At 39.9% G+C, this 26269-nt stretch overlaps 1 protein-coding gene across 1 annotated transcript in view; it reads right to left on the reverse strand.

Moving 5' to 3' along the window:
- LOC134342938 (coiled-coil domain-containing protein 178) overlaps window positions 1–26269 on the reverse strand; it is a 361847-nt gene that overhangs the window by 97329 nt on the left and 238249 nt on the right. The window contains exon 18 of the mRNA XM_063041651.1: window positions 19294–19443. Coding sequence (XP_062897721.1) covers window positions 19294–19443 — 150 coding nt within the window. The remainder of the gene's footprint in view (window positions 1–19293; window positions 19444–26269) is intronic.

Consider the following 26269-nt stretch of genomic DNA (forward strand, 5'->3'; position numbering starts at 1 on the left):
AATCAAACAGGTCATCAATAGCAGGCAATTCAAAGAACTTCTTGTGGGATTGGAGAAAAATCACATGGAAGGCATTCAAGGATGTTGTTGAAAATTTTCTTAGCACCAAACTACATGCAGCTGGTTGACAGCATGCTTCAAGCAGACAAAACCATGAAGTGCAACATGTCACTAAAAGGCTCATTTTCTGCATTCCCATAGACTTCTTCCCTGCAAATCTTGGTGCTGTCAGCGATGATTCACCAGGACATTGCAGTCATGAGAAATGGTATCAGGGCAACTGAATCCATCAATGCTGGCTGATTATTGTTGGACACTTAAGTGAGAAGCCTCAGACACTGAGTACAAATGAAAATCATCAACAAAAATATTTTGAACTTTGTTGTCAGCAAAGTGTCAACACCTTTATGGAATTAAACACGTTATATTCAATGGAACTTAACTTATTGCTTCTCCAAGTTCCTGCATGATACAAGTAATCTGAAGTTATATTTGCATTCAGCTTCAAGAGGTCTATCATTAATAAAATTCTGAAGTAGTAATACTTTTGAAAAAAAATTGTAGTTAGTCTTAGACTTCCAAAAATGAACCCCATATCCACTACCAATTCCATATATTGATCAGTTATTCCATCTCTTGAAAAAAAACTGCAAGTGCTGCAAATCTAAAATAACAACAGAAAATCCTAATTAGTTAGGCCGCATCTGTGGAAAGAGAAAAAGAGATCTTTGAAGTGAAAGTTTAATTCAATTTCTTCGTAAACAATACAGCCTGTGCTGTCTGCAGCGTATTTTACCTAAATTATTTTCCTTACTTCTGAGCAAAAGTACCATCTTCGTATACTCTCCATCACAGATGAATACTATCTCAATTTTCTATCTACACCTTGCTTTAACCTCTGACGTTAAAACCTTTTTTGCACTTTCTTATATGCAAGTCTGCCTATTGGGTTTATCTTATGGTCGAACTATAATCCTTCAGCTTTCATAGTTCTATGATTTTCCAAAACCCTCATGCCATGTTACAGCTTGTATCATCCCTGTTATTAGAGGTCAAATTAATCCCAAATTCAGCAACAATTTAAAACCTCTCAGCCCTGTCCATGTTTTCACTATTATCTGTGTCCATACTCAACACCTACTCAAAATTCTCAAAATTCTTTCATCATTAGCATTTTGCACATATCTCATTTCTTCAACATGGACATTTCAGCTGCTAGTTTGTTGGAGTCATCTATTGTATCCGGTGCTTCTTCTGCCACAGACTGCAAATGGCAAGACTTTCAGTGGTTACCCATTTCAATTCAACTTCCCATTCCCATACTGACATGTCCGTCCAGGGCCTCCTCAACTGCCACAATGTAGCCAAACTCAGGTTGAAGGAGCATCACATCATATTCTTTCTTGATAGCCTCCAACCTGATGGCACGTACATTGATTTCTCCAGCGGCCTGTAATCACATACTCCTCCCACTTCTCTCTTTTTCCATTCCCCATTCTGGTTTGCCTCTCTCACCTTTTCTTCTTGTCACCTGCCCATCACCTTCCTCTGGTATCCCTCTGCCTTCCCTTTCTTCCATGACCACTGTTCTCTTCTATTAGATTACTTCTTGTTCAGCTCTTTATTTCTACACCCATCACCTCCTAGCTTCTTGCCCCACGCACTGACTTTCCACTCACCTGGTCTCACCTATGACCTGCCAGCTTGCATTCCTTCCGCTCCTCACCTTCTCATTCTGGCTTCTGCCCCTTTCCTTTCCAGTCCTGTTGAAGGGTCAAAATGTTGACTATTTTTTCCCCTCCATAGATGCTGCCTGATTTCTTCTAGGGTGCATCACAACTTGAATGGAAGTTGTCCTGTCCAAGACTGGAAGAAGCTGCAGAAAATCTTGAACACAGCCCAGCACATCACACAAACCAATCTTACGTCCTTGGACTCACTTTACACCGCACGCTGTCGGAGCAGTGCTGACAGGATAATCAAGGACACGACCCACCCAGCCAACACACTTTTCATCCCTCTTCCCTCGGGGAGAAGGCTCAGGAGCCTGAAGACTCGTATGGCCAGATTTGGGAACAGCTCCTTTCCAACTGTGATAAGACTGCTGAACGGATCCTGACCCGGATCTGGACCGTACCCTCCAAATATCCAGACCTACCTCTTGGTTTTTTTCTTTCCCTTTTCTATTTTCTATTTATGATTTATATTTTAAATTTTTAATATTTACTATCGATTTGTACTCCAGGGAGCGTGAAGTGCAGAATCAAATATCACTGTGATGATTGTACGTTCTAGTATCAATTGTTTGGCGACAATAAAGTATAAAGTATTTGCTGAGTTCCTCCAGCATTTTGAGTGTGTTGCTCAAATTTTCCTGTATCTGCAGAATCCGTTGTGTTCATAAGGCGTGAACTAAAATTCGATTCCTAAGACTGTCCATTTCTCAAAATCTTTCTCAACTTCATGACACTTATATGGTACAAATTAAGAATGTTAATTGTTTCTCCACAGATGTTGTCTGATCTGCTGAGTATTAACAGCATTTTTACACTGATTTCCCTATGATTACTCTTTATTTAGTTGTTAAAGAAGATTAGATGTTGTTTTTATTCTTATGGGGGGACATTTGATTGGTAGAGGAGAAATATCTAGATGCAGCCAAACCTAAAGAAAGCTTTTTTTTCCTGGAGGGAGCAAGTACTATAAGCACTGCTACTGGAAGCCTTTTTTTTTTGTTTTCATAAAAGCATAAAAGGTTTTAAGTATTAAAGCTATACATAATGGAGAAGTAAAATTTGGCATTAAATTATTTAATATTTCTATTCCTCTATTGCACTATTTATTTATCTTCATAACTTACAACTTTTATGCCTTGCACTGTACTGCAGCAAAACAACAAATTTAATGACATATGTCAGTGATAATAAACCCTATTCTGATAATGCAGAGTCTGTTGAGTCTTTTATGCATTTGCATTATAACACTATTAATGGTAATCTTTGCTCACCTGTAGCAAAACGAATTTCCCTGATGATAGAAATAATCGGACTGGCTAACAACAGCATGGCTTATTCCAGTGTAACTATATCCTGTGCTAATTAATTACCAACAGTTAGTAAAACAAAATCTAAGATCCAAGATTAGAAAATCCTTTTCAATATTTTTCAATATTAACAGATTATAAGCAATCTTACATAAATAAATGAAAAAAACATATAAATTAGCTTAGCCACAAAAGGCATTCCATTCAAAACATGAAACTCTTAGGATTTATCTTTACGAAAATGTCAGTTGAAAATGTCAGTATACCTACTGTGCTAAAAGAGAAAGCTCATTAATGAATTATGTTAATTAGACAATTTATTATGGAAGTTAGATCAATTAAATAATGCTTTTCATTTATTTCAAAAATGATACTATATCTTCATGAAATTTGAAGGGTATTTTCAACTTATTTTACAGAATAATACTTAAATATTCCAATTATACATATGTAGATTAGAGACTATCTTTCATGATGTTTCCAATAATTTAAATAATACCGTTGCTGGGTTGCATAATAGGACAACATTCAGTCATATCAACACAAAATTCATTGGGAATTTATTGGAAATGCAAAACCACATTTATGCAGTAAGAAATTGCCTATTATAATTTGCCTCTATATATTTTATTACAGTAAAGGATTATTAAAGTTATTTTACTTAAATTTATACAGTTACTTGTAACATACAGTAAAGGCGGCTAAAATACAAAGTATAGATCAACCAAACTTGAAACACAAAGTAATCAGGCCATGGCCGGAAGAGTTATCTGAAGATTAAATAGCACAGACACTGGTTGTAAATTTAAACATTTAGGTACAATTATTTTCTTTGGCTTTTTGCAAAGCATTATCTTTTTACATTTTTAACTAAAGTAAAGTTTCTATGGCTTTAGAAAATCTGCATGTTAAGGAAGGGATGTTTTGCTTTGGTAATATAGTTAATGAGTCTAAAAATATTCAGTATAATAATTCTGTCAAAGCCCCCACAGTCTTTTCAATGAGCAGACTCCTGCAGGATTCCAATGGGGAGCCAAGTAATGAGCTTTCAGTATTCGCTCCCACATCGTCCAAGCGAAATATGCTTGGGCTTCCATGGTTCCACATCATTAGTAACATGAAACAAAGACACATGCTTGACTTTAACAAGCAAGTGAAGCAACTGACTTATTAGCCTGTTATGTACATAAACTTAATTTAAATGTGACAAAAGAGTTTGAACAAAAAATATATAAAATTTTATATAAATTAATGAAATCAGTGTCTTAAGATTTAAGGAGAAAAATGGAAGAATAAGGATTCAGCTAAGGTGGACTACGACTGTAAAAGGAGCTGGCGTACTAACAGAAACAATTGGGAAATTACATTATATCTCCATTAATTACATACACTTATGCAATTACATTCAAACAATATTATATACAGGAGACAAGATTTAAACACCTGGCTGATTTGGGTTAGTCTCTCTCTCTGTTGAGGCCACACATAATAAGACTACCAATGATTTCCAGAGCCGTACCATTGTTTGTTGCAATACTATAATGGGGCCACAAAACAAAAAAAGACTGCCTATCAATATTTGAAAAGTACATTTGAATTCTTTTTTTCCCTTCTCAGCAGAGTTACTTAAAAAAAATAATTCCAGGATTGCAGGGTTCTGGTTTAGTGAGGTTGTGGCATATCCCAGTGAGGTATAACTATAGCAAAATAAAGACGAAGAAAAACGTATTCAGCCTCCATGTTCAGGAAAATGGATAAACAGAAACAAATTATAAAGGATTAAAGGCTATGAATTTGTCAGCACTGGGAAAGTTGTGCTAAAACAGCTTTTAGTAGAGGCGCAGTTGGTTAATGGGGAGGAATTTTAGGCAAAGTCTCCTAGCAGGTAAAGTTGTGACCTTAAACATCATACGAAACAAAATATGTACTCCATATTTTAGTGTTGCCAAAGGTTTTTCCTTGGTTGTTTTTGATATTTTGAAGTTCCTGGAGGAAATCAGGTTACAGGGAAGCGCAGGTGGTAAGTGTGAGGGTGTACAATTAAGCAATCCTAAAACCATAAAACATAGGAGGGAATTAGGCCAATCAGTCCATCGAGTCCCCTCCTCCATTTTATCATGGCTGCTCCTGGATCCCATTCAACCACATACACCTGACCTCTCACCATATCCCCTGATGCCCTGACCAATCAGGGATCCATTAACTTCTGCTTTATATATACCCATGAGCTCCACCGCAGTCTGTGGCAGAGCATTCCACAGATTCACCACTCTATGGCTAAAAAAAAATCCTTCTTACTTCTGCTCGAAAAGGTCGCCCCTCAATTTGGAGGCTGTGCCCTCTACTTCTGGATACCCCCACCAGAGGGAACATCCTCGCCACATCCACCTTATCTAGTCCTTTCAACATTTGGTAAGAATCATTAATGGAGAAAAAAGTAAAGGATTCAGTGGAAGGATGCACGAAGCATCAAATTTTGAATGATGACCAAATAAATCAAGCGGAGTTAGAAATCAATCAAGTTGATGGTGGTGGATTCAAGTATGTGATCAGGTGATAGGTTGACAGAGACAGACAATCTAACAGGTTTGCGCAAAAGGGACAATGCTTTCAATAATCCTACGACAGTAGGTTCCTGAAAGTAATGGGAGCTGCAGCTAATAGCAAAGGCCAAGTGAAGACCTATACATCAAGCAACACACATCAAAGTTGCTGGTGAACGCAGCAGGCCAGGCAGCATCTCTAGGAAGAGGTACAGTTGGTTCGTCAGGACTGACTGAAGGAAGAGCTAGTAAGAGATTCCTTAAGTTAGTCCTGACGAAGGGTCTCGGCCCAAAACATCGACTGTACCTCTTCCTAGAGATGCTGCCTGGCCTGCTGCGTTCACCAGCAACTTTGATGTGTGTTGCTTGAATTTCCAGCATCTTCAGAATTTCTCATGTTTGCACCTATACATCAAGATTATTTATTAAATTAAACCTGCTTTGAACTCCATGCCAATTTCCTTTCTGGACTTCTTTTAGCCCAAGATCCACTTCCTAACAGATTCAGGTGGACAGCATCACTGCTGCCTCGCCTCAACCTCAGATTAACAGTGAAACCAAGATCCAAAATTTAAGGCAAAATACCAACCTATTCCTGTGAGAGTCTGAGTCAACAGTTGAATAAAAAAAACTGGGACAAGTGGAAGCATAGTGGGATCAAACACAGTAAGTGATTGCCTCATTTTAATGTGTGACCCCACAAATATTCCTCCCCAGTTTTCTGAAGGAATTAATATCATCATCCAATTAATTGTTAACTGATTTTGAAGTTTTTGCCTCAATTGGTCTAACTAGAAAACTGCTTCATACAATGAACACTCTATCTGAGAATGTATTTTCCGAAAGATGCTATTTCTCAGTTGATACATTTTCACTCCCTCCCTTCAAATGTCATGGATAAGGTAACGGATATCACCACTAAGGAAGGTCTGAATGCAAATTTCAGTCATAAATTCAATGTGAATGGTTTTTCAATTTGCAACACGAGTACTTACTTGTTTGTAAAGCAACTTGGTAGGTTCCAGGGTATTGAAAAGAGTGACTGAATGACAAATAACCATGGTGAGAAATGTCATTAGCAGGTCAACAAGAAAAAGAAGGAAAGAATCCATGTGGGAAACAGAGTTTAGTTACTTGAACGTTACATAACTTATAACATGAATAAGATTGCTGGACAGTTAAAATTAAGGAAACTACCTAAATACAAAAGCAGAAAGAGCATGCTTCCTGTGATAGCAGCAAGCAAGATCCGTATAGCAAAATGCCCTAAACTCTGCTGAATAGCACAAAGTACTATAGCAGCATAGATGTGAATTGTTAATAATATATCTACTGCCTTTCTGAGAAATAAGTCAGACTCCCTTTTCTGGTCTGGCCTCATTGTGACACTGACTTGCGGTAGTATGGTTGATACTGAATTGCCCACAGAAGAGAATGAAAAAGCACTTTACAGCATCATAACCATTATCTTAACATAGAAGAATAGATAAAACCAGATGGAATACCTGGGCAATTTGGTCAATAAGCTTATCCCAGTTGACTTGACCAGAGCCCCCTCATACACATATCTGGACTGCACCTTAATTAGGAGAGATGTCCAAGATACCATGAAGAAAGATCATGATATAGTTGTACTTACAGAAACACAGCTTAAAGACAGTTAGTCCTGACGAAGGGTCTCGGCCTGAAACGTCGACTGCACCTCTTCCTACAGATGCTGCTTGGCCTGCTGCGTTCACCAGCAACTTTGATGTGTGTTGCTTAAAGACAGTGTGCCTAAATTCCACATGATAAGCTCTGGGTACATATAGGTGGAAGAGCATAGACTTGAGAGTCATTAATATTGACTCTAGACCCTATAAAAGCTCATTGCTATGTGTCAAATATTGGCAAGGCAGACAAAAGAAATATTTCACCATATTCAGAAACACTTGGTAGAAGCACTGAAAGTAGCAAAGATGCAGGATACACTCTGGATGGGGAATGCATTTTTCTTCACCAGGAGTGCTATGGTAGTTCTCCTACTAACCATTGTTGTTAAGTACTGAAGGGTGCAGTTGACTGTCTACAGTAGGTAGTAAATCAATCAATGAGAGAAGTAATCCTACCTAACCTTGATTTTACCAAGGTTAGTGTACTACTATCTATTACAGCATTGGTAGGACTGAGAAACCAAGAAACACTCAACAATTAGCTGTGCTTCTATTGCAGTACACTCATTTCTACCAGGCAATGTGGGAATTGACCGGGTAGGTCCAGTTCACAAGAAGCAGGACAAATCCAATCCAGCTAATTTCCTCCTAAATAACCTTCTTTTCATCATTGCAAAGTGCTCAGATCTGTCAATTAATGTATAAACTACTCAATGATGCCCTAATTAGGTTTTGTCAGATCACATGGACAGAAACCTTATCACAGCCGTCTTTCAAACATGAACCAAAGAACATAGTTGCTCTGCTTTAACTGAATTCAATCAGCATTAAGGAGAGAATACACAAATGGAGTATAAAAGGAAATGTTGTGATTATCAGAGGTCAATCATTCTAATCAAAGGACATTACTCCAAGAGTTCTTCAGAGTAATGTTCAAGGCTGGGGGTTACCAACCTTTTTTCACACCTTGGACCAATACCATTAAGCAATGTATCTGTGGAGCCCAGGCTGGGAACCTCTGTTTAAGACCTAACCATCTTTTCAATGGTTTCATCAATGACCTCTTCCTTCCATCAGAAGTGGACATGTTTAGTGATGACTGCACATATTCAAATCTATTCACAACTTTTCAGAAAATGAAACAGTCGATGGTTGCACCCAGTAAAAGATGAATGTTGTCAAGACAAGTAACATTCACACATCAAGAATGTCAAGCAATGATCATCTCCGGCCTAAAAAAATCCAGCTAACCTTTCCAGACATTCAATCATATTACTATCACCAAATTCTCACTGTCAATATTCTAGGGATCACCATTCTGAATAAATTGGACGGGTCAATTGTTGGAAAACCTACACTGAATGAATCACCTTCTAGCATCCCACAACCTTTCTGGAGCATAATAGATTACTCCACACTTGTCTGGATGAAACACTGAAGCAACTTAATACTCTCAAATGAGACCACTTAATGGTCACCTCATAGATTTCCTCCTCCCCCAATGCAACATGCAACAAGCTGTATCAATTTCAAAATGCACTTCAGTTACCAGCACAGACTACTCTGATAATCCCTTTCTAACCCTGTGAATTCCATCACGAAGAAGCCATAGACACTAGGTTCATGGGAATGGAAGCTGCAGATTTCCAACAAGTCACACATCATCCCAACTTGGAAAGATATCATTGCTGTTTAGTCAACTTTGGGTCAAAATCTACCCAACAGGATTATGGAATATCACCACCACCACCTTAAGCACTTGCAGTCTTATCATCAATGTGGGCATTATGAAAAATATCGTCCTAGTAATACAAACTGGCTAAATCAGAATGAATAAATTTCAGAACCAAACTAAGGTGGTGCTTGGGGTTTAACAGCATAATCAGTTGGCAACTGAAGATAGTTAATAAGCTGGCATCTCCGACTGGAACTAATTATTGCTTTTGTGAAAACACACAGGTAAGCTCGGTGAGAGGAAAGTAAAATGTGTGCAGGAATAGGGATGGGGGTGAGGGTGACTCACAGTGGTCAACTGTTGTTTGCTAAACCAGGAAAACAACTCCTACCTTTTAAACTTCAACAAAAAAAAACAATTTGAAAAATATGGACTTTTTTTTTAAATAGGTTCCCTTTGTGACAAGAATACACATAGATTAAGATGTTAGCTGGTCTGTGCTGGCACCAGTGGGATCAGCAGTTGGTCTGCCACCTGTCTTCAGGAGAGAGAGAGATAAGGAAAACAATGGAGCAGCATTTGGAGATGTTAATGAAGGAAGGAGAGCTGTCAAGATCGGCTCCCCCTTTGAACCCTGAACTGTTTGAAGTGATGGACAGGCGATACCCCAGCAGGGGGATAAAAAGGGACAGGTTCGCTAAGACAGGACACACGACACCCGAGGTAACGAGACCCTGGAAGCGGTGCGTCTCTCACAAGTCGGTGGGAAGTTCTTGGACGGCTGATCGTGGGATCAAGCCATAGATGCTCAGGGTGGAAAGGCATGATCGGCGGGAACCTGGTGTGTGTCCACCCTTGCCTGGGTGCTGGGTTCACCGCAGAGAAACGATCGTATCTGGAAACGGAGGGATCACGGTCGGTGACCTCAGATGACATCACAAAGGACTCGCCCGAAAGCTGACTGCGAAGGTCTGTGTGGAAGCCTTGAATATTCATTCGTTTTGCTCTCTCTCTCCATCCCCCCACTGTCCATCGCCATGGCAGCGATTACTGCGAACTGAACTGAACTAAATTGAACTGAACTTTGCATCACTTTGAAACTGGTCATTTACCCCTAGACAACGATAGAGCTTGATTGATCCTGTTATCTTAATTCTGTGTACATGTATGTTTATCATTGCTGAACTGTTGCATTCATTATCCTTTTGATTAGAGTACTGTGTTGCTTGTTTCTTTAATAAAACTTTCTTAGTTCTAGTAATCCAGACTCCAACTGAGTGATCCATTTCTGCTGGTTTGGCAACCCAGTTACGGGGTACGTAACACCTTGCCCCAGTGACAATGAACCACTCATGAAAGAGCTCAAGTTCTGGAAATACCAGGTAAGATTTGCACTTTGCCAGCTCTGATGAGTATAAATAAATTTAAAGTTGGGATCTGCAATGGATACAGGACCTTAATTTCTGGTGTATTTTTAGGGCTACATACAAACAGCCCTTGACCTAATTAGCATTGATTCAAATATCCATGATATTTCACACTGCTCAATTCTGCTAAATTAGTTATTGTTATGTCTATTTCTCTTTACAGAAAACAATGCTAAATTTAAGCCCTCTATTATAGTAGACAATTCATTTATTAATAAAACTTCAATTAGATTTTTTCATGTTGTGATGTGCAGTTAAAATAATGTAGTTTCTTTTTTGCTTGATAGCCAATGCAGAATATGAGCTGATTGTTTGCATATTATGGTGTATGATAATCACTACAAACACTCTATACAGACATGGAATACTGTTCTATTGTAAAGGAGTATATTAACCTTACTTGTTAAGTAATTTGTGGAAAGTAAACTATCAAGTTAAACAGAAACACATTTTCAATATATGTGGTAAGCTTCTTTCCATATTTATACCACTCACAGGCTAGAAATATGTATCATGAGCCATAATGTAATCAGAAATTCTGCTGGCACTGCATTACAAGTAATTCTGGGAAGGTACTGGCTACATAACAAAGTGGCTTGCAAAGATTGTCCCTCTGTCCAAATTTGTAACAAAGGAAAAGTGAACTTTTAGGACTGGTGAATGAAAAAAGGTAACTAAGTTGAAATATCCTCTCATTGTACTGTAAAGATTTAGAAAATGCACCAACAGCAATAAATGAGATGGACGCAGTGTTGTAATAATTCTGATACACTTGACTAATGCAGTTATTTGCAATGAGGTTGGCAAAATGCCCAAAGCAGTGAGCAAGCAAACAGAGCGAGACAGCTGGCTTAGCACCTTCGATTACTACTGCCATATCCACCAGCTCTTCTGTCAGTGCGGTGTTCACCGATGTGTATTTTAGTACAAACATTTACGCTAAGAAATTCATCCAAAGTACATTTTGTCAAATTTCTCAGATGCCTTTCAAGCAAATGTAGCTGGTGACAAAAGCTGATTATTCAAATTAGCATGCAACACAAGGCAGCTTATGTATTTTAAAGTAATATGATTGCTTTTTGCTTATAATAAAGAAAGGCACATTTGATTTTGAAAGTGACAAAAAGCAATATTAGCTAAGCAAAACAATTTAATGTAATAAATGTAAATGTAATAGGATAAGAATTTTTTGGTTTTGATTTTTATGTTTGCCTGGTTCATTGCATTCAGACATTTGTTTTCAACGTGGTGGCTGAGGGCAGAGGTATATTTTCTCAGTTCCCTATTTTATTCCCAATGCTTAGAAAACAAAATATAAGGTTCACCACTAAAACATTTTCTATTTAAAATATTTGGCATACTATTCTGTTAAAAAGATATAAAACCCATTAGAAGTGCAAGTGGCAATATAATTTGAGAAGTATTACATTCCAATCCATCGGTCTGCTGACATTAACTGATCTTTATCTCTCTCATTAAAACACTGTCTAAGCAAAACAATTAAATCACAAAAATGTTATGTTGAGTTGCCACGAATTTTTAAAACATTATTATTTCTGTATCTGAAGAATATCCTGCTGTCAGACTCAGCTCATTAAGAAAACAAAAACAGGGCCCATTATATATTACTGGTGGTAGGAATGGGATACTTTAAAAAAAACACAAAATTGGATTATTGCTTGCGCTTTTGTTTTATTTGATGGAATCACACCAGCAGATAGTAAAATAGCAACAGAAAAAAGGAAGCTAAATATTGTGAGAGAGGGAGAGAAAGGGGAGGGGAGGGAGAGTGGGAGAATGGGTGAGGGGAGAGAGAGAATTAACAATGACATCCTCTGTTACAATGACAACACACCATTATTCTTTTAATGGTTGATGCAGAACCTTTAGAGTAGTTCTTCAGTAGGATCTAATCTTGCTCCATCCTAGCCCTTGCCAACATATTGCCTATAAGTGCCATCAGTTCAAGATTTGAGTATCAAGTTGAATATATCATGTGGTCTGTTTGTTAACCACTCAGTTCTGGGTAAACACAACTTCCTGCAGTTAGATATTGAAGAGTAAAGCTATTGAAATCAAACAATTCATAACACTGACAGACGTTGTTCACGTGAAACAACAGTTCCCCTGAAAAATGCCATTTGAACCACCCAGAGACTGATTTCAAGACGGGTGCCAAGCTAGTCTCTATTGGGGTCAAAGCTCAGACTTTTTTAAAAGTTTTTTAGCTTCATAAAAATGGGTTTGGGAACAGAGAAGGAAGTTAGAGATCAGGTTAGAGTTTAGGGATGGTATGTGGAAGAACTATTGGACAGACCAGAGCCTAAGCTTCCGCTCCACATTCAAAGGCTACTGGTGATGGTGTGGTCAGATGCTGGACTCACAGACCAGGGAGACATTCGGGATCCCATCATCAGTGACACCAGAGTTCGAGGCCTAGTTTCTGAGACCTATCATCAGTGAGTCCAGTGTCTGAAGCCAGGAGCTCGAGCTCTCCCTCCTCCAGGGTCCTCATCTGCCATCACTGGCGAGTCCTGGATCAATAGCAAAGGTTGATCAGAGGTCCAGATGGAAGTCCTTAGATTGATCAGAAGCCTGATGGTCGATTGGATGCCCAGACATTGAGACCTGATTGCTGGACCCTGGGTCTGCGAAGCTCTGTGAGTCTGCTGGGTAAGGCATGGCCAGTGTCTGTGAATCCATGAGTCTATTGGAGGCCAAAGAAGACAGACTGCCTTTGGAGTTAGAGGAATGTCTATGTGTCTGGTTCAGTGGGAGAGAGGGAGGGAAAAATGGGCTTTCTTCACTGTTGTTGCTTTGTCACTTGCTCTATTCTGTTTTGTTCTGTTCTGCTGAGCATTGCAGGGAACCTATGTTGGCACTGGAGTGTGTGGCAACACTGTGGGCTGCCTATAGCATGCCCTTGGATGTGTTGCTTGTTAACACAAATGACACATTTCACTGTATGTTTCAACGTATGTAATAAATAAATCTAAATCTGAAATCTGAATCTAAAGTTTGCACTAAGTGTCAGGCATGTAATCCTATTGTGTTCTCCCCATATTCTCATTAAATCTCCACTGAATCTTTTTCTCACCTCCACTCCAGGGACAATTTGCCGTGGCCCGTTAACCTACTAATCTGTATGTCTTTGGGATGTAGGAGGAAACTTGATCATAGGGAGAATATGCAAACTCCACTCAGACAAAACTGGAGGTCAGGATTGAATACTGGTCATTGGAAATGTAAGAGCAGGTCTACCAGCTGCCCTGTTGTAATTTTCATGACTTTAGCTTCCAATGTTGCGAACAACCTCTCCAACAGAAAGATTACCAACTCCTATCTTAGGACTATCATTCAACCTTGTCCTTTCTTTGGTATATTCTATTGCTAAAACCCTCAACAATCCTCGATTGCCTGCGGGATTGACTATTTCACCACCGTCCTGGCTGATTAAGACACATATGCAAACTCTGCTGGCCATAGCACGGTCTCCAACAAGGCTTGCTCAACTCATCACTCCTGCACATTGCGAGTGTAATGGCTACTAGCCATATCAACACTCAAAATTAAAATTTTCACCCATGTCCAAATAATTTCATTTAGGATTTCTCCTTTAAACGTGGCTGCCTTTCCACTACCAGGTCCTTTAAAGCACTCAATAAATCCTTCATTGTCAAACCACATAATTTCCTCTCTTAATGTCTCCTTCTTTCTTTCTGATTACATTTCTGTGGTATTTGGTACATTTGGTATGGGCCTCCAAATCCTAAGAACTTTCCACAGGGGCACGATTGAGAGCATCCTGACTGACTTCATCACTGCCTGGTATGGGAACTGAACTTCCCTCAATCGCAGGACTCTGCAGAGAATGGACAGCCCAGAACATCTGTAGAACTTCCCACTATTCGGGACATTTACAGAGACAGGTGCATAAAAAAGGGGCTGAAGGATCACTGGGGACCCGAGTCACCCCGACCACAAACTGCTCCAGCTGCTACCATCCAGGAAACTGTACCACAGCATAACAGCCAGGACCAACAGGCTCTGTCTGGGACGGCTTCTTCCACTAGGCCATCAGACTGATTAATTCATGATGTTACAATTGTATTGACTGTCCTGTTGTACATACTATTTATTATAAATTACTATATATTGCACAATTGCACATTGCAAATTTAGACAGAGACGTAACATAAAGATTTTTACTCCTCATGTATATGAAGGATGTAAGTAATAAAGTCAATTCAATTCAATTCCTGGTTACCTCACTACAGGAAGGACATAGAAGCCATAGAAAGGGTGCAGAGGAGATTTACAAGGATGTTGCCTGGATTGTGGAGTATGCCTTATGAAAACAGGTTGAGTGAACTCGGCCTTTTCTCCTTGGAGTGACGGAGGATGAGAAGTGACCTGATAGAGGTGTATATGTTGATGAGAGGCATTGATCATGTGGATAGTCAGAGGCTTTTTCCCAGGGCTGAAATGGTTGCCACAAGAGGACACAGGTTTAAAGTGCTGGGGAGTAGGTACAGAGGAGGTGTCAGGGGTAAGTTTTTTATTCAGAGAGTGGTGAGTGCGTGGAACAGGCTGCTGGCAATGGTGGTGGAGGTGGACACGATAGGGCCTTTTAAGAGACTTTTGGATAGGTACATGGAGCTTAGAAAAATAGAGGGCTATGGGTAAGCCTGGTAATTTCTAAGGTAGGGACATGTTCGGCACAACGTTTTGGGCCGAAGGGCCTGGATTGTGCTGTAGGTTTTCTATGTTTCTATGTTTCAATTAAACACCATGGATTGTTTTGCTACATATTATTGAAAACTGCTTTTATAAAGTAGCTTATGTGAGAGTGAAAGCTTTGAAAGATGAATAAACTCTTCTTGGGCTTCCATCCGGATACAGTTATCAGTTATAACTGACATTTCCTTGAAAAACCTTGCCATCTTCTTCAAGGATCATCAAAACGTTGGTTATAATTGATACCCATACCTGTCTGGAAGCTTGAGAAGAATTTACACCAGGAAAGCACTAGGACCTTTCTCGTTTTGTGATGCCTACCTATGACACTGGAGGTGTATTTGGGCTTGAGTGCACAAAGTGGTATAAGACCAACTAGTGATTCTTAATCTGATGGCCATTTTAGCTGTCTTAATTTCCAATGCAGGCATCAGGTGTATAAACAATATCGCATCAAATCACTTTGCAAATTTATCTTCTGATGTTATTTTCATAGGTGGTTTACAAGGTACAATGTAGATTAAACGTGTTTCCTCCTTAATTCTAATTGTTTTCTCTTCTTCATACTTATTTTGCTCAAAAGCTAAATTAGACCCATTTTTTAGAAAAAGCTGATATGGACAGGGGCTTCACACATAGGAGATGAAGGTAAAGAGAGCTCTAATGCTCTAGTACATATTTCTACATTGAGCACCAAACTACATGGACTAATTGCTCATCTTTTTTAATGTTTATGAAACTTTGTTCCGCTCTGCAACACTAATCTCAGAATTTGCATACATAACAACCCAAGTTGCATTTCAAAAGTAATTCACTAGGATACCTTGAGAACATGATAAATGATATATAAATTATCTTTTCAAGCTATTTTGACCTATCTTCATTTTTTAAAAATTTTGGCCTGGTACTCCTTTGTTGTAATGTAGTCTTATAGTTATGCAGAATTTACAGTGCCTATAACAAGTATTCACCCCCCCTCCCCGGAAGGTTTCATGTTTTATTGTTTACAACATTGAATTGCAGTGGATTTAATTTATTTTTTACACTGATCAACAGAAAAAGACTCGTGTCATCATGAAAACAGATCTATACAAAGTGATCTAAATTAGTTACAAATATAAACCAGCAAATAAGTGATTGCATAAGTGTTCACCCCCTTTAATATAATACACCAAATCATCACTGATGAAGTTTGCTGACAATACAACCATTGTTGGTAGAATCTCAGGTGGTGATGAGAGGGCGTACAGGAGTGAGATATGCCAACTAGTGGAACAACAACCTGGCACTCAACGTCAGTAGGACAAAAGAGCTGATTGTGGACTTCAGAAAGGGTAAGACGGAGGAGCACATACCAATCCTTATAGAGGAATCAGAGGTGGAGAGAGTGATCAGCTTCATTTTCCTGGGTGTCAAGATCTCTGAGGATCTAACCTGGTCCCAACATATCGATGTAGTTATAAAGAAGGCAGACAGTGGCTAGACTTTATTAGGAATTTGAAGTGATTTGGCATGTCAACAAATACACTCAAAAACTTCTAAAATTGTACCGTGGAGAGTATTCTGATAGGCTAGTATGGAGGGGCTACTGCACAGGATGAAAGAAGTTGCAGGAGGTTGTAAATCTAGTCAGCTCCATCTTGGGTACTAGCCTACAAAGTACCCAGGACATCTTTAGGGAGCGGTGTCTCAGAAAGGCAGCGTCCATTATTAAAGACCCACAGCACCCAGAGCTTCCCTTTTCTCACTGTTACCATCAGGTAGGACAGTGGTCCCCAACCTCCGGGCTGCGGACCGATATGGGGCCGCGAAGAATGCAGCGGTGCAGCAGCAGCCGACTGCGTCGCCTCTGATCTGGGCTGACATTTACGTGCCAAGCGGCACCTAATTAATTAGCTTCTTTATTTCGGCTTTTTTCTTAAAGATGTGCTGGGTGCGTTCCCGCTACCGCTGCACCGCTGCATTCTTCGCGGCCCCGTATCTGTCCGTGGCCTGGAGGTTAGGGATCACTGAGGTAAGAGATACAGAAGCCTGAAGGCACACACTCAGTGATTCAGGAACAGCTTCTTCCCCTCTGCCATCTGATACCTCAATGGACATTGAAGCTTTGGACACTATCTCACTTTTTTTTAATATACAGTATTTCTGTTTTTGCACATTTTTTAATAATCTATTCAATATACATAAATTGATTTACCTGTTTATTTATTATTATGTTTTATTTTATTTATTTATTTTTTCTGTCTCTGCTAGATTATGTATTGCATTGAACTGCAGCTGCTAAGTTAACAAGTGTCACGTCACATGCCGGTGATAATAAACCTGATTCTGATTCTGATTCTGGTGCAGCCAATTGGTTTTAAAAGTCACATAATTAGTTAAATTGAGATCAGTTTTTAAAGAACTGTGTGCAGTCAAGGTATTTCAATTAATTGTAGTAAAAATACCCCTGTATCTGGAAGGTCCAACTGCTGGAAAGTCAGCATCCTGGCAAAAGCTACAGCATGAAGATATAAGAACACTCCAAGCAACTCCATGAAAAGGTTATTGAAAAGCACAAGTCAGGAGATGGATGCAAGAACATTTCCAAGTCACTGAATATCCCTTGGAGTACAGTTAAGACAATCTTCAAGAAATGTAAAGAATATGGCACAGCTGTAAATTTGCCTCTAGCAGGCCATCCACAAAACCTGAGTGACTGTGCAAGAAGGGTACTTGTGGGGGAGGCCATCAAGAGACCCATGACAACTCTAGAGGAGTTACAAGCTTCAGTGGCTGAGATGGGAGAGACTGCGCATACCACAGCTGTTGCCTGGGTGCTTTACCAGTTGCAGCTTCATGGGAGAGTGGCAAAGAGAAAGCCACTGTTGAAAGAAACCTCATATGAAATCTCATTTAGTGTTTGCGAGAAGGCACGTGGGGGACTCTGATGAAACCAAAATTGAGCTTTTTGGCCATCAGACTAAACACACATCATCAAAAACACACCATTCCTACCGTGAAGCATAGTGGTGGCTGCATCATGCTGTGGGGATGCTTCACTGCAGCAGGCCCAGGAAGGCTTGTGAAGGTAGAGGGTAAAATGAATGCAGCAAAATACAGAGCAATTCTGGAGGAAAACCTGGTGTAGTCCGCAAGAGAACTGCAACTTGGGAAAAGATTTGTTTTCCAGCAAGACAATGACCTCAAGCACAAAGCCAAAGCTACACAGGAATGGCTTAAAAACAAAGTTAATGGACTGGAATGGCCAAGTCAAACTAATTGAGAACTTGTGGCTGGACTTGAAAAGGGTTGTTCACTCATGATCCCCATGCAATCTGACAGAGCTTCAGCAGTTTTGTAAGGAAGAATAAGGGAAAACTGCAGTGTGCAGATGTGTAAAGCTGGTAAAGCTGGTAAACTATCTGTATAGACTCAAGCCTGTAATTGCTGCCAAAAGTGCACCTACTAAATACTGACTTGAAGGGGTGAATATTTATGCAATCAATTGTTTTGTTCTTTATATTTGTAATTAATTTAGATCACTTTATAGAGATCTGTTTCCACTTTGACATGAGTCATTTTCTATTGATTAGTATTAAAAAAGCCAAATTAAATCCACTGTGATTCAATGTTATAAAGGAATAAAACATGAAAACTTCCAACTGAAGTGTTCTTTTTATTTCTTTACTTCAGACAGATGTACATGGAGCTTCGTTGCAAGAAAGCAGCATCCATCACCTGGGACTCCCTGCCACCTAGGTCATGCTCCTTCTGGCTGCTTCCAACAGGAAGAAGGTACAGGAGCCTCAGAACACACACCACGAGGTTCAGAAATAGTTATTACTCCTCAAGCATTAGGCTCTTGAACCAGAAGGGATAACTTCACTCAACATTTTTCCTGTCACTGAGCTGTTCCCACAACCTATGGACTCACTTTCAAGGACTCTTCACCTTGTGTTCTTGATATTTTTTCCTTTGTACTTGAACAGTTTGTTGTTTTGTGCACACTGGTTATCTACCCTTTTGGGTGCAGTCTTCCATTGATTCTATAATGGCTATTGGATTTACTGAAAAATTAATCTCAGGGTGACATATGTGCAGTTTGATAGTAAATTTACTTTGAAATTTGAGTTGAGCTGAATCTGAACTGGCAAAAAAAAACATCCAATACACCACAGAATAATTGCTCATTTATTCTCTTTGCAATTTCTTCATCATTTGTAGCTCTACTTACCTGAAGATAATCCTTGATGCGACCTTCAGTTTTCAGCCTGTCATAGTAGATATCTGCAAGTTTACTTTTCGTGTCCAGATAAGACCCTTGTAGTTGTTTATACTCTGCGGTTTGAATAGCGTTTTCCATAAGCGCAGAAGCAAGCTTAGTCTGGAAAGTTACCAGAAAAAAAATGTTACCGCTTACAAGAAGATCCTTTCTTGCCATCACAAAGCTTCCATTTGCTAGTTGGATTCATCTTTAAGAATTTACTATTTACAGTCAAAGATGTGAAACATCATTTAAAATCATGGGAAACTACCTAGGGTAAATTTTACTACCAAGGTATAAATGCAGCCCATTCGGTTGGTAAGTCAGTTATTTTTCTTCATTGAGTGTAAAGATTCAGATGATAAAACCTTGGTTGCTTGGTGAGTTGTTTTAGGTGGTAAAATTGTCTCAAATATTCAGCAGACTGCAATCATCATGAGCAATCATTTGACTGACTGAGGCAATGCAAAGTTTGAAAAGAGGTCAGGGCCTTTCGGAACTTTTTGATGAGCTGCAAGCAATTCTCTTGAAAACCAGGCAGAGTGATAGTGATAAGACATTCAATAGTTAGGGAGGCAGCAGTAGATAGTCATAGAGTCAGAGAACACTACAGCACAGACAGGACCTTCGACCCATCTAGTCTGTGATGAACTGTTAATCTGCCTGGTCCCATGGACCTGCACCCAGACCAGAGCCCTCCATGCCTCTCCCATCCACGTACCAATCAAAATTTCTCTTCAATGTTGCAATTGACCCTGCATTCACTACTTGAGCTGGCAGCTTCTTCCACAGTCTTACCACTCTCTTGAGTGAAGAAGTTTCCCCTCAAGTTCCATTAAAAAGTTCACCTTTCACCCTCAACACATGACCTCTAGTTGTAGTCTCACCCAACCTCAGTGGAAGAAGCCTGCTTACATTTAACCGTCAGATTCTGAGGTTGTGAAAGCAAAGCCAGGATGATGTTTGCCTCCCATGTGCTAGGGTCCAGGATGTCTCAGAGCAAATGCAGAAGATTCTCAACAGGGAGGGTGAGCAACCAAGCATCATAGTGCACATTGGCAACAATGACAAAGGTAGAAAGGAGGAAGAGGTTCTGCACAGTGAGCATAAGGAGTTAAGGAAGAGGCTGAGGAGCAGTACCTCCAAGGTAGTAATCACTGGAATACTCCCAGTACTACATGCTAGCCAAGGGCAGGAATAGGATGATAGTACAGATGAATGAGAGGCTCCAAGAGTGGTGCAGGGGACAGAATTTCAGATTTATGGATCACTGGAAACTCTTCAAGGGAAGATATGAACTATACAAAAAGGGTGGTTTACAACTGAACCTGAAGGGAACCATTATCCTTGTGGGGTGGGTTTAAACTAATTTGGCAGGAGGAGGGGAACGGGAGTGACAGGGCTGAGAATGGGCAATTGTTGTACAGGTTAAAATTGCAGTCAATTAAACATGGGGAAAAAATCAAAAAGGGTGATGAATACAGGACTGATAGTGTTATATTTTAATGTGTACAGTACACAGAATAAGGTAGATGATCTCGTAGCACAGTTAGAGATTGGCAAGTATGATGTTGTGGGTATCACCGAGTTGGGGCTGAAGGAAGATCACAGTTGGCAGTTTAACACCCAAGGATACACATTGTATCAGGCAGGTAGGCATAGAGGGTGTGGTGACTCTGTTGATAAAAAGTGAAATCAATTCCTTAGAAAGCAGTGACTTAGGATCAGAAAATGCAGAATTCTTCTGGTAGACTTAAGAAACTGCAAGTGCAAAAAGTCCCTAATGGGACTTATATACAGGTCCCCAGATAGTAACTAAGTTGTGGGATATAAATTACAATGGGAGATAGAAAAGGCACGTAATAAGGGCAATGTTACTATAGTTATGGGGGATTTCAATATGGAAGTATTTTGGGAAAATCAGGTTGGTGCTGGATCCCAAGACAGGGAATTTAGAGAAAGCCTACAAGATGGCTTTATAGAGCAGTTTGTAGTTGAGCCCACTAGGGGAATAGCAATTCAGGATATGGTGTTGTGTAATGAACCATATTTGATTAGGGAGTTTAATGGTAAAGAAACTTTGAGGAGGCTGCAAGAATTCACAATGCAGTTTGACAGGTAAAAGATAAAGTCAGATGTAGTAATATCACAGTGGAGGAAAGGGAATTACAGAGGCTTGAGAGAGAAGCTTGCCAAAATTGATTAGAAAGGGACGGTATCAGGGATAAATAGCAATGGCATAGTAGGGGAATTTTTGCATAGTGGGGGAAATTAAGGGTTATAGGGAAAAGCCAGGGAGCTAGAGATGAGTCCATGGCCATATCAGCCATGATCCTATTGAATGGCAGAGCAGGCTCAACAGGCCAGATAGCCTACTTCTATTTCTGTTTCTTATGTTCTTATGGCTGGAGTTTCTGGGGGCAAATCAAAGATAAATCCCAAAGATGAAGAAGTACTCAATAGGGAGGATGACGCAAGCATGGGTGACAAGGGAAGTCAAAGATAGCATAAAAGCAAAAGGGAGGGCATATAAAATAGTAAAAAATAGTGAAAAGTTAGAGGTTAGGGAAGCTTTTAAATATCAACAGCCATAAGGAGAGAAAAGATGTAATATGAAGGAAAGCAAGCCAATAAAATAAAAAAGGATACCAAAGGTTTTTTTTTCCAGATATATAAAGAGTAAACCAAGGGCTAGAGTAGATATTGGACTGCTGTGAAATGACACTGGAGAGGTAGTAATGAAGGACAAAAAAAAATGGAGAACAAAGTAGGTACCTTGTGTCTGACTTCACTGTGGAAGATATTGGCAGTATGTCACAAATTTGAGAGTGTATGGAGGCTGAAATGAGTGTAGTTGCTTTTACTAAGGAGAAGGTGCTTGGGAACTTGAAAGGTCTGATTATAGATACATCACCTGGACCAGATTGTATACACCCCAGGGTTCTGAAAGAGGTAGCTGAAGAGATTGTGAAGGCAGTAGTTATAATCTTTCAAGAAACACTAGATTCTGGAATGATTTTGGAGGACTGGAAAACTGTAAATGCCACTCCACTGTTTAAGAAGGGAGAGAAGCAGAAGAAAGGAAATTATAGTCCAATTAACCTGACTGGTTGGAAAGATGCAAACAACAGGAATTCTGCAGATGCTGGAAATTCAAGCAACACACATAAAAGTTGCTGGTGAACGCAGCAGGCTAGGCAGCATCTCTAGGAAGAGGTACAGTCGACGTTTCAGGCCAAGACCCTTCGTCAGGACTAACTGAAGGAAGAGTGAGTAAGGGATTTTAAAGTTGGAGGGGGAGGGGGAGGGGAGATCCAAAATGATAGGAGAAGACAGGAGGGGGAGGGACGGAGCCAAGAGCTGGACAGGTGATAGACAAAAGGGGATAGGAGAGGATCATGGGACAGGAGGTCCGGGGAGAAAGACAAGGGGTGGGGGAAACCCAGAGGATGGGCAAGGGGTATATTCAGAGGGACAGAGGGAGAAAAAGGAGAGTGAGAGAAAGAATGTGTGCATAAAAATAAGTAACAGATGGGGTACTAGGGGGAGGTGGGGCATTAGCGCAAGTTAGAGAAGTCGATGTTCATGCCATCAGGTTGGAGGCTACCCAGACAGAATATAAGGTGTTGTTCCACCTCCAACGTGATGGTATGAACATCGACTTCTCTAACTTCCGCTAATGCCCCACCGCCCCCTCGTACCCCATCTGTTACTTATTTTTATACACACATTCTTTCTCTCACTCTCCTTTTTCTCCCTCTGTCCCTCTGAATATACCCCTTGCCCATCCTCTGGGTCCCCCCCCCCCACCGTCTTTCTTCCCGGACCTCCTGTCCCATGATCCTCTCGTATCCCTTTTGCCTATCACCTGTCCAGCTCTTGGCTCCATCCCTCCCCCTCCTGTCTTCTCCTATCATTCTGGATCCCCCCTCCCCCTCCAACTTTCAAATCTCTTACTCACTCTTCCTTCAGTTAGTCCTGACGAAGGGTCTCGGCCTGAGACGTCGACTGCACCTCTTCCTACAGATGCTGCCTGGCCTGCTGCATTCACCAGCAACTTTTATGTGTGTTGGTTGGAAAGATGTTGGAATCCATTATTGAAGATGAATTTTTGGAGTACTTGGGGACACATGATAACATAGGCCAGAGTCAGCATGGGTTCCTCAAGGGAAAATCTTGCATGACAAATCTGTTGGAACTCTTAGAGAAAATAGGAGGCAGGATTGACAAAGGAGAGTCAGTGGATATTGTTTACTTGGATTTTCAGAAGGCACATGAAGCTGCTTAACAAAATAAAAGCCCATGGTATTTCAGGAAAGATATAATGATGGATACAAGATTGTCTGACAGGCTGGATGCAAAGTGTGGGAATAAAGGAAGTCTTTTCTGGTTGGCTGCTGATGACTAGTGGTGTTCCACAAGGTTTGGTATTGGGACAGCTTCCTTTCACATTATATGTCAGTGATGGATGATGGAATTGATGGCTTTGTGACCAAATTTACGGACAGTACAAAGATACATGGAGGGGCAGGAAGGACTTTGGGCAGACTTAAGAGAATGGGCAAAGATGTGGCAGATGGAGTTTAGTGCAGGGAAGTATATGGTCATGCACTTGGTAGAAAGAATAAAGGTGTAAACTATTTTCTAAACAGGTAGGACATTCAAAAATCAGATGTGCAAAGGGAGCTGGGAGTCCTGGTCAGTGCAGTGTTCCCCAAAGATTAACATACAGGTTGATTCAGTGTTAAGGAAGACAATTTTGAAAGGGCTAGAATTTAAGAGCAAGGATGTCATGCTGAGGCTTTACACGGCATTGGTTAGACCATAACTGGAAGTATTGCGAGCAGTTTTGGGCACCTTATCTAAGAAAAGATGTGCTAACATTGGAGGGGGTCGAAAGGAGGTTTACAATGATGATTGTGGGAATGGAAGGGTTAATCCATGAGGAGCATTTTTTGGTCTGAGGCTAGAGTTAAGAAGAATGGGGGTATCTCATTGAAACCTATCAAATATTGAAAGGCCTGGACAGAGTGGATGTGGAGAGAATGTTTCATATGGTGGGTGAGTCTAGAACCAGAGGGCACAGCCTCGGATTAGCAGGATATCCATCCATTTAGAAAGGAGATGTGAAGAAATTTCTGTGGCTAGAGAGTGATGAATGTCTGGAGTTCATTGCCGTGGAGGTCAAATCTTCGAGTATATTTAAAGCGGAGGTTGATAGATTTTTGATTAATCAGGACATCAAAGCTTCCAGGGAGAAAGCCAGAGAATGGAATTGAGAGGGATAATAAATCAGCCATGATAGAATGGTGGAACAAACTAGATGGGCCAAATGGCCTAATTCTGCTTCTATATATCGTATGGTCTTAAATACAGTATTCTATGTGGGGCACAGATTTACCCTGCAATTTGTGCCAGTGCTGTCTTGGGAATGATATCAGGATGTCTGATGCTAAAACATAACAGATGCAGGTAAACAACATTATCAAATTTAGCTTTAATGATGTAGTCCACTCTATGCATTTCCCTCACAGAACCAATTGAGTTGCTGGATGAATACACACTCCACCCCCCACATTTAAAAGGATCAGTTATTAACAGTGTTTCTGACATTCAGTTGATGTTTGTGAAATCCAGAATTCACATGAGCTCACACATCATATAGAGTATACATTGGTAAATTAACTTTGATTTCAAGGTTTCTGCAAAAAACAATTGGTTGATGACATATCCAGATGCAGCAGAGGGGCCTAGGACCATAAGTACAGATTGGAGTACAAGTACAGATTCTTTAATGTGATGTCGGAGGTTGTACATAACCTTGGTAAGGCTGCATTAGGGAAATTGTGTTCACCCTGCTGTAGGGAAGATGTCAGTAAGCTGGAAAGAGTTAATGTTGGATTAGGCATTAAATGGATAATTGTTATTTTCTATCAGTTTAACTTTTTATGCCTGCTCATATTTTACACAATTACCTATATACAAACGTTTGTACATATAATTGTTCAGTATGTTTCCTAGTGGTCACAGTATGTATGTGCAACTGTTCAGTGTGCCTCCTAATGGTCACAGTTTCTTCTCTTTCTGGAAGCTTGTTTGGTACCACATTATTTGAATAGGGGTTATCTGATCGGTTAACTTTTATCTAAATATGTGAATGGAATGTTTCTTATCTATGGCATAAGAAGGGCTGAGCTCATTGGCCTGCCATCTTTGCTTCTTCTTTTCCTTCCCCTACTATTCTCTTGCTACTCCCCATTTCCAATTCTCTTTGTTCAATTAGCACTTAATAAATTTATCATGAAGCAGCAGGTTTTATACCTTTTTGTTGACTTCCAAAAGAACTTTGGATCAAAAACATAAGAATTCAACAAGGTGGTGTAGTCAGCAAGGATGATTGCGAAGATTTAAGGACTTGGAAGAACTTTAGAAAGGGAAGTAATGACATTTCTGATGCCTTGAAAAAAGCAAGAACAGAAATAGTCACCATGCATAAAATGGTTTTTCAAAATTGTATGGCATCAGATTTTCTCTTAGCAGTTAAGGGGTGAATATGTGCAGTTATGGACAAGGAGTGTTGTACTTACATACCTGACAAGTCTGCTAACATAACTGATTTGGCTGGTCATATTCATAAAGAAGCAGCTAAAATACACCAATCTGTTGGATAGGATTTCTTTGATTAGACTCATTAAAATCTAGGAAGCTGGGGTTATTCAATGTAATGAGTCATAATATTTATCTTGATATGCCTTATCATAATTCACATCTTTTTCACACCTCCCATGAGTGACTTTGTGAAACCCCTTGCTAAAGTCTTTGGAGACAATATCCATGCCTTGCCTTCATCAGGTTTCCTGGCAACTTCTTCAAAAAATTCTATAAGTAGTTAGACACAGCCCACCACACATGAAATCATACTAACTATTCTTAATCAGTCCATGTC

Source organism: Mobula hypostoma, chromosome 1, assembly GCF_963921235.1.
Source record: "Mobula hypostoma chromosome 1, sMobHyp1.1, whole genome shotgun sequence".
Classification (NCBI taxonomy): Eukaryota; Metazoa; Chordata; class Chondrichthyes; order Myliobatiformes; family Myliobatidae; genus Mobula; species Mobula hypostoma.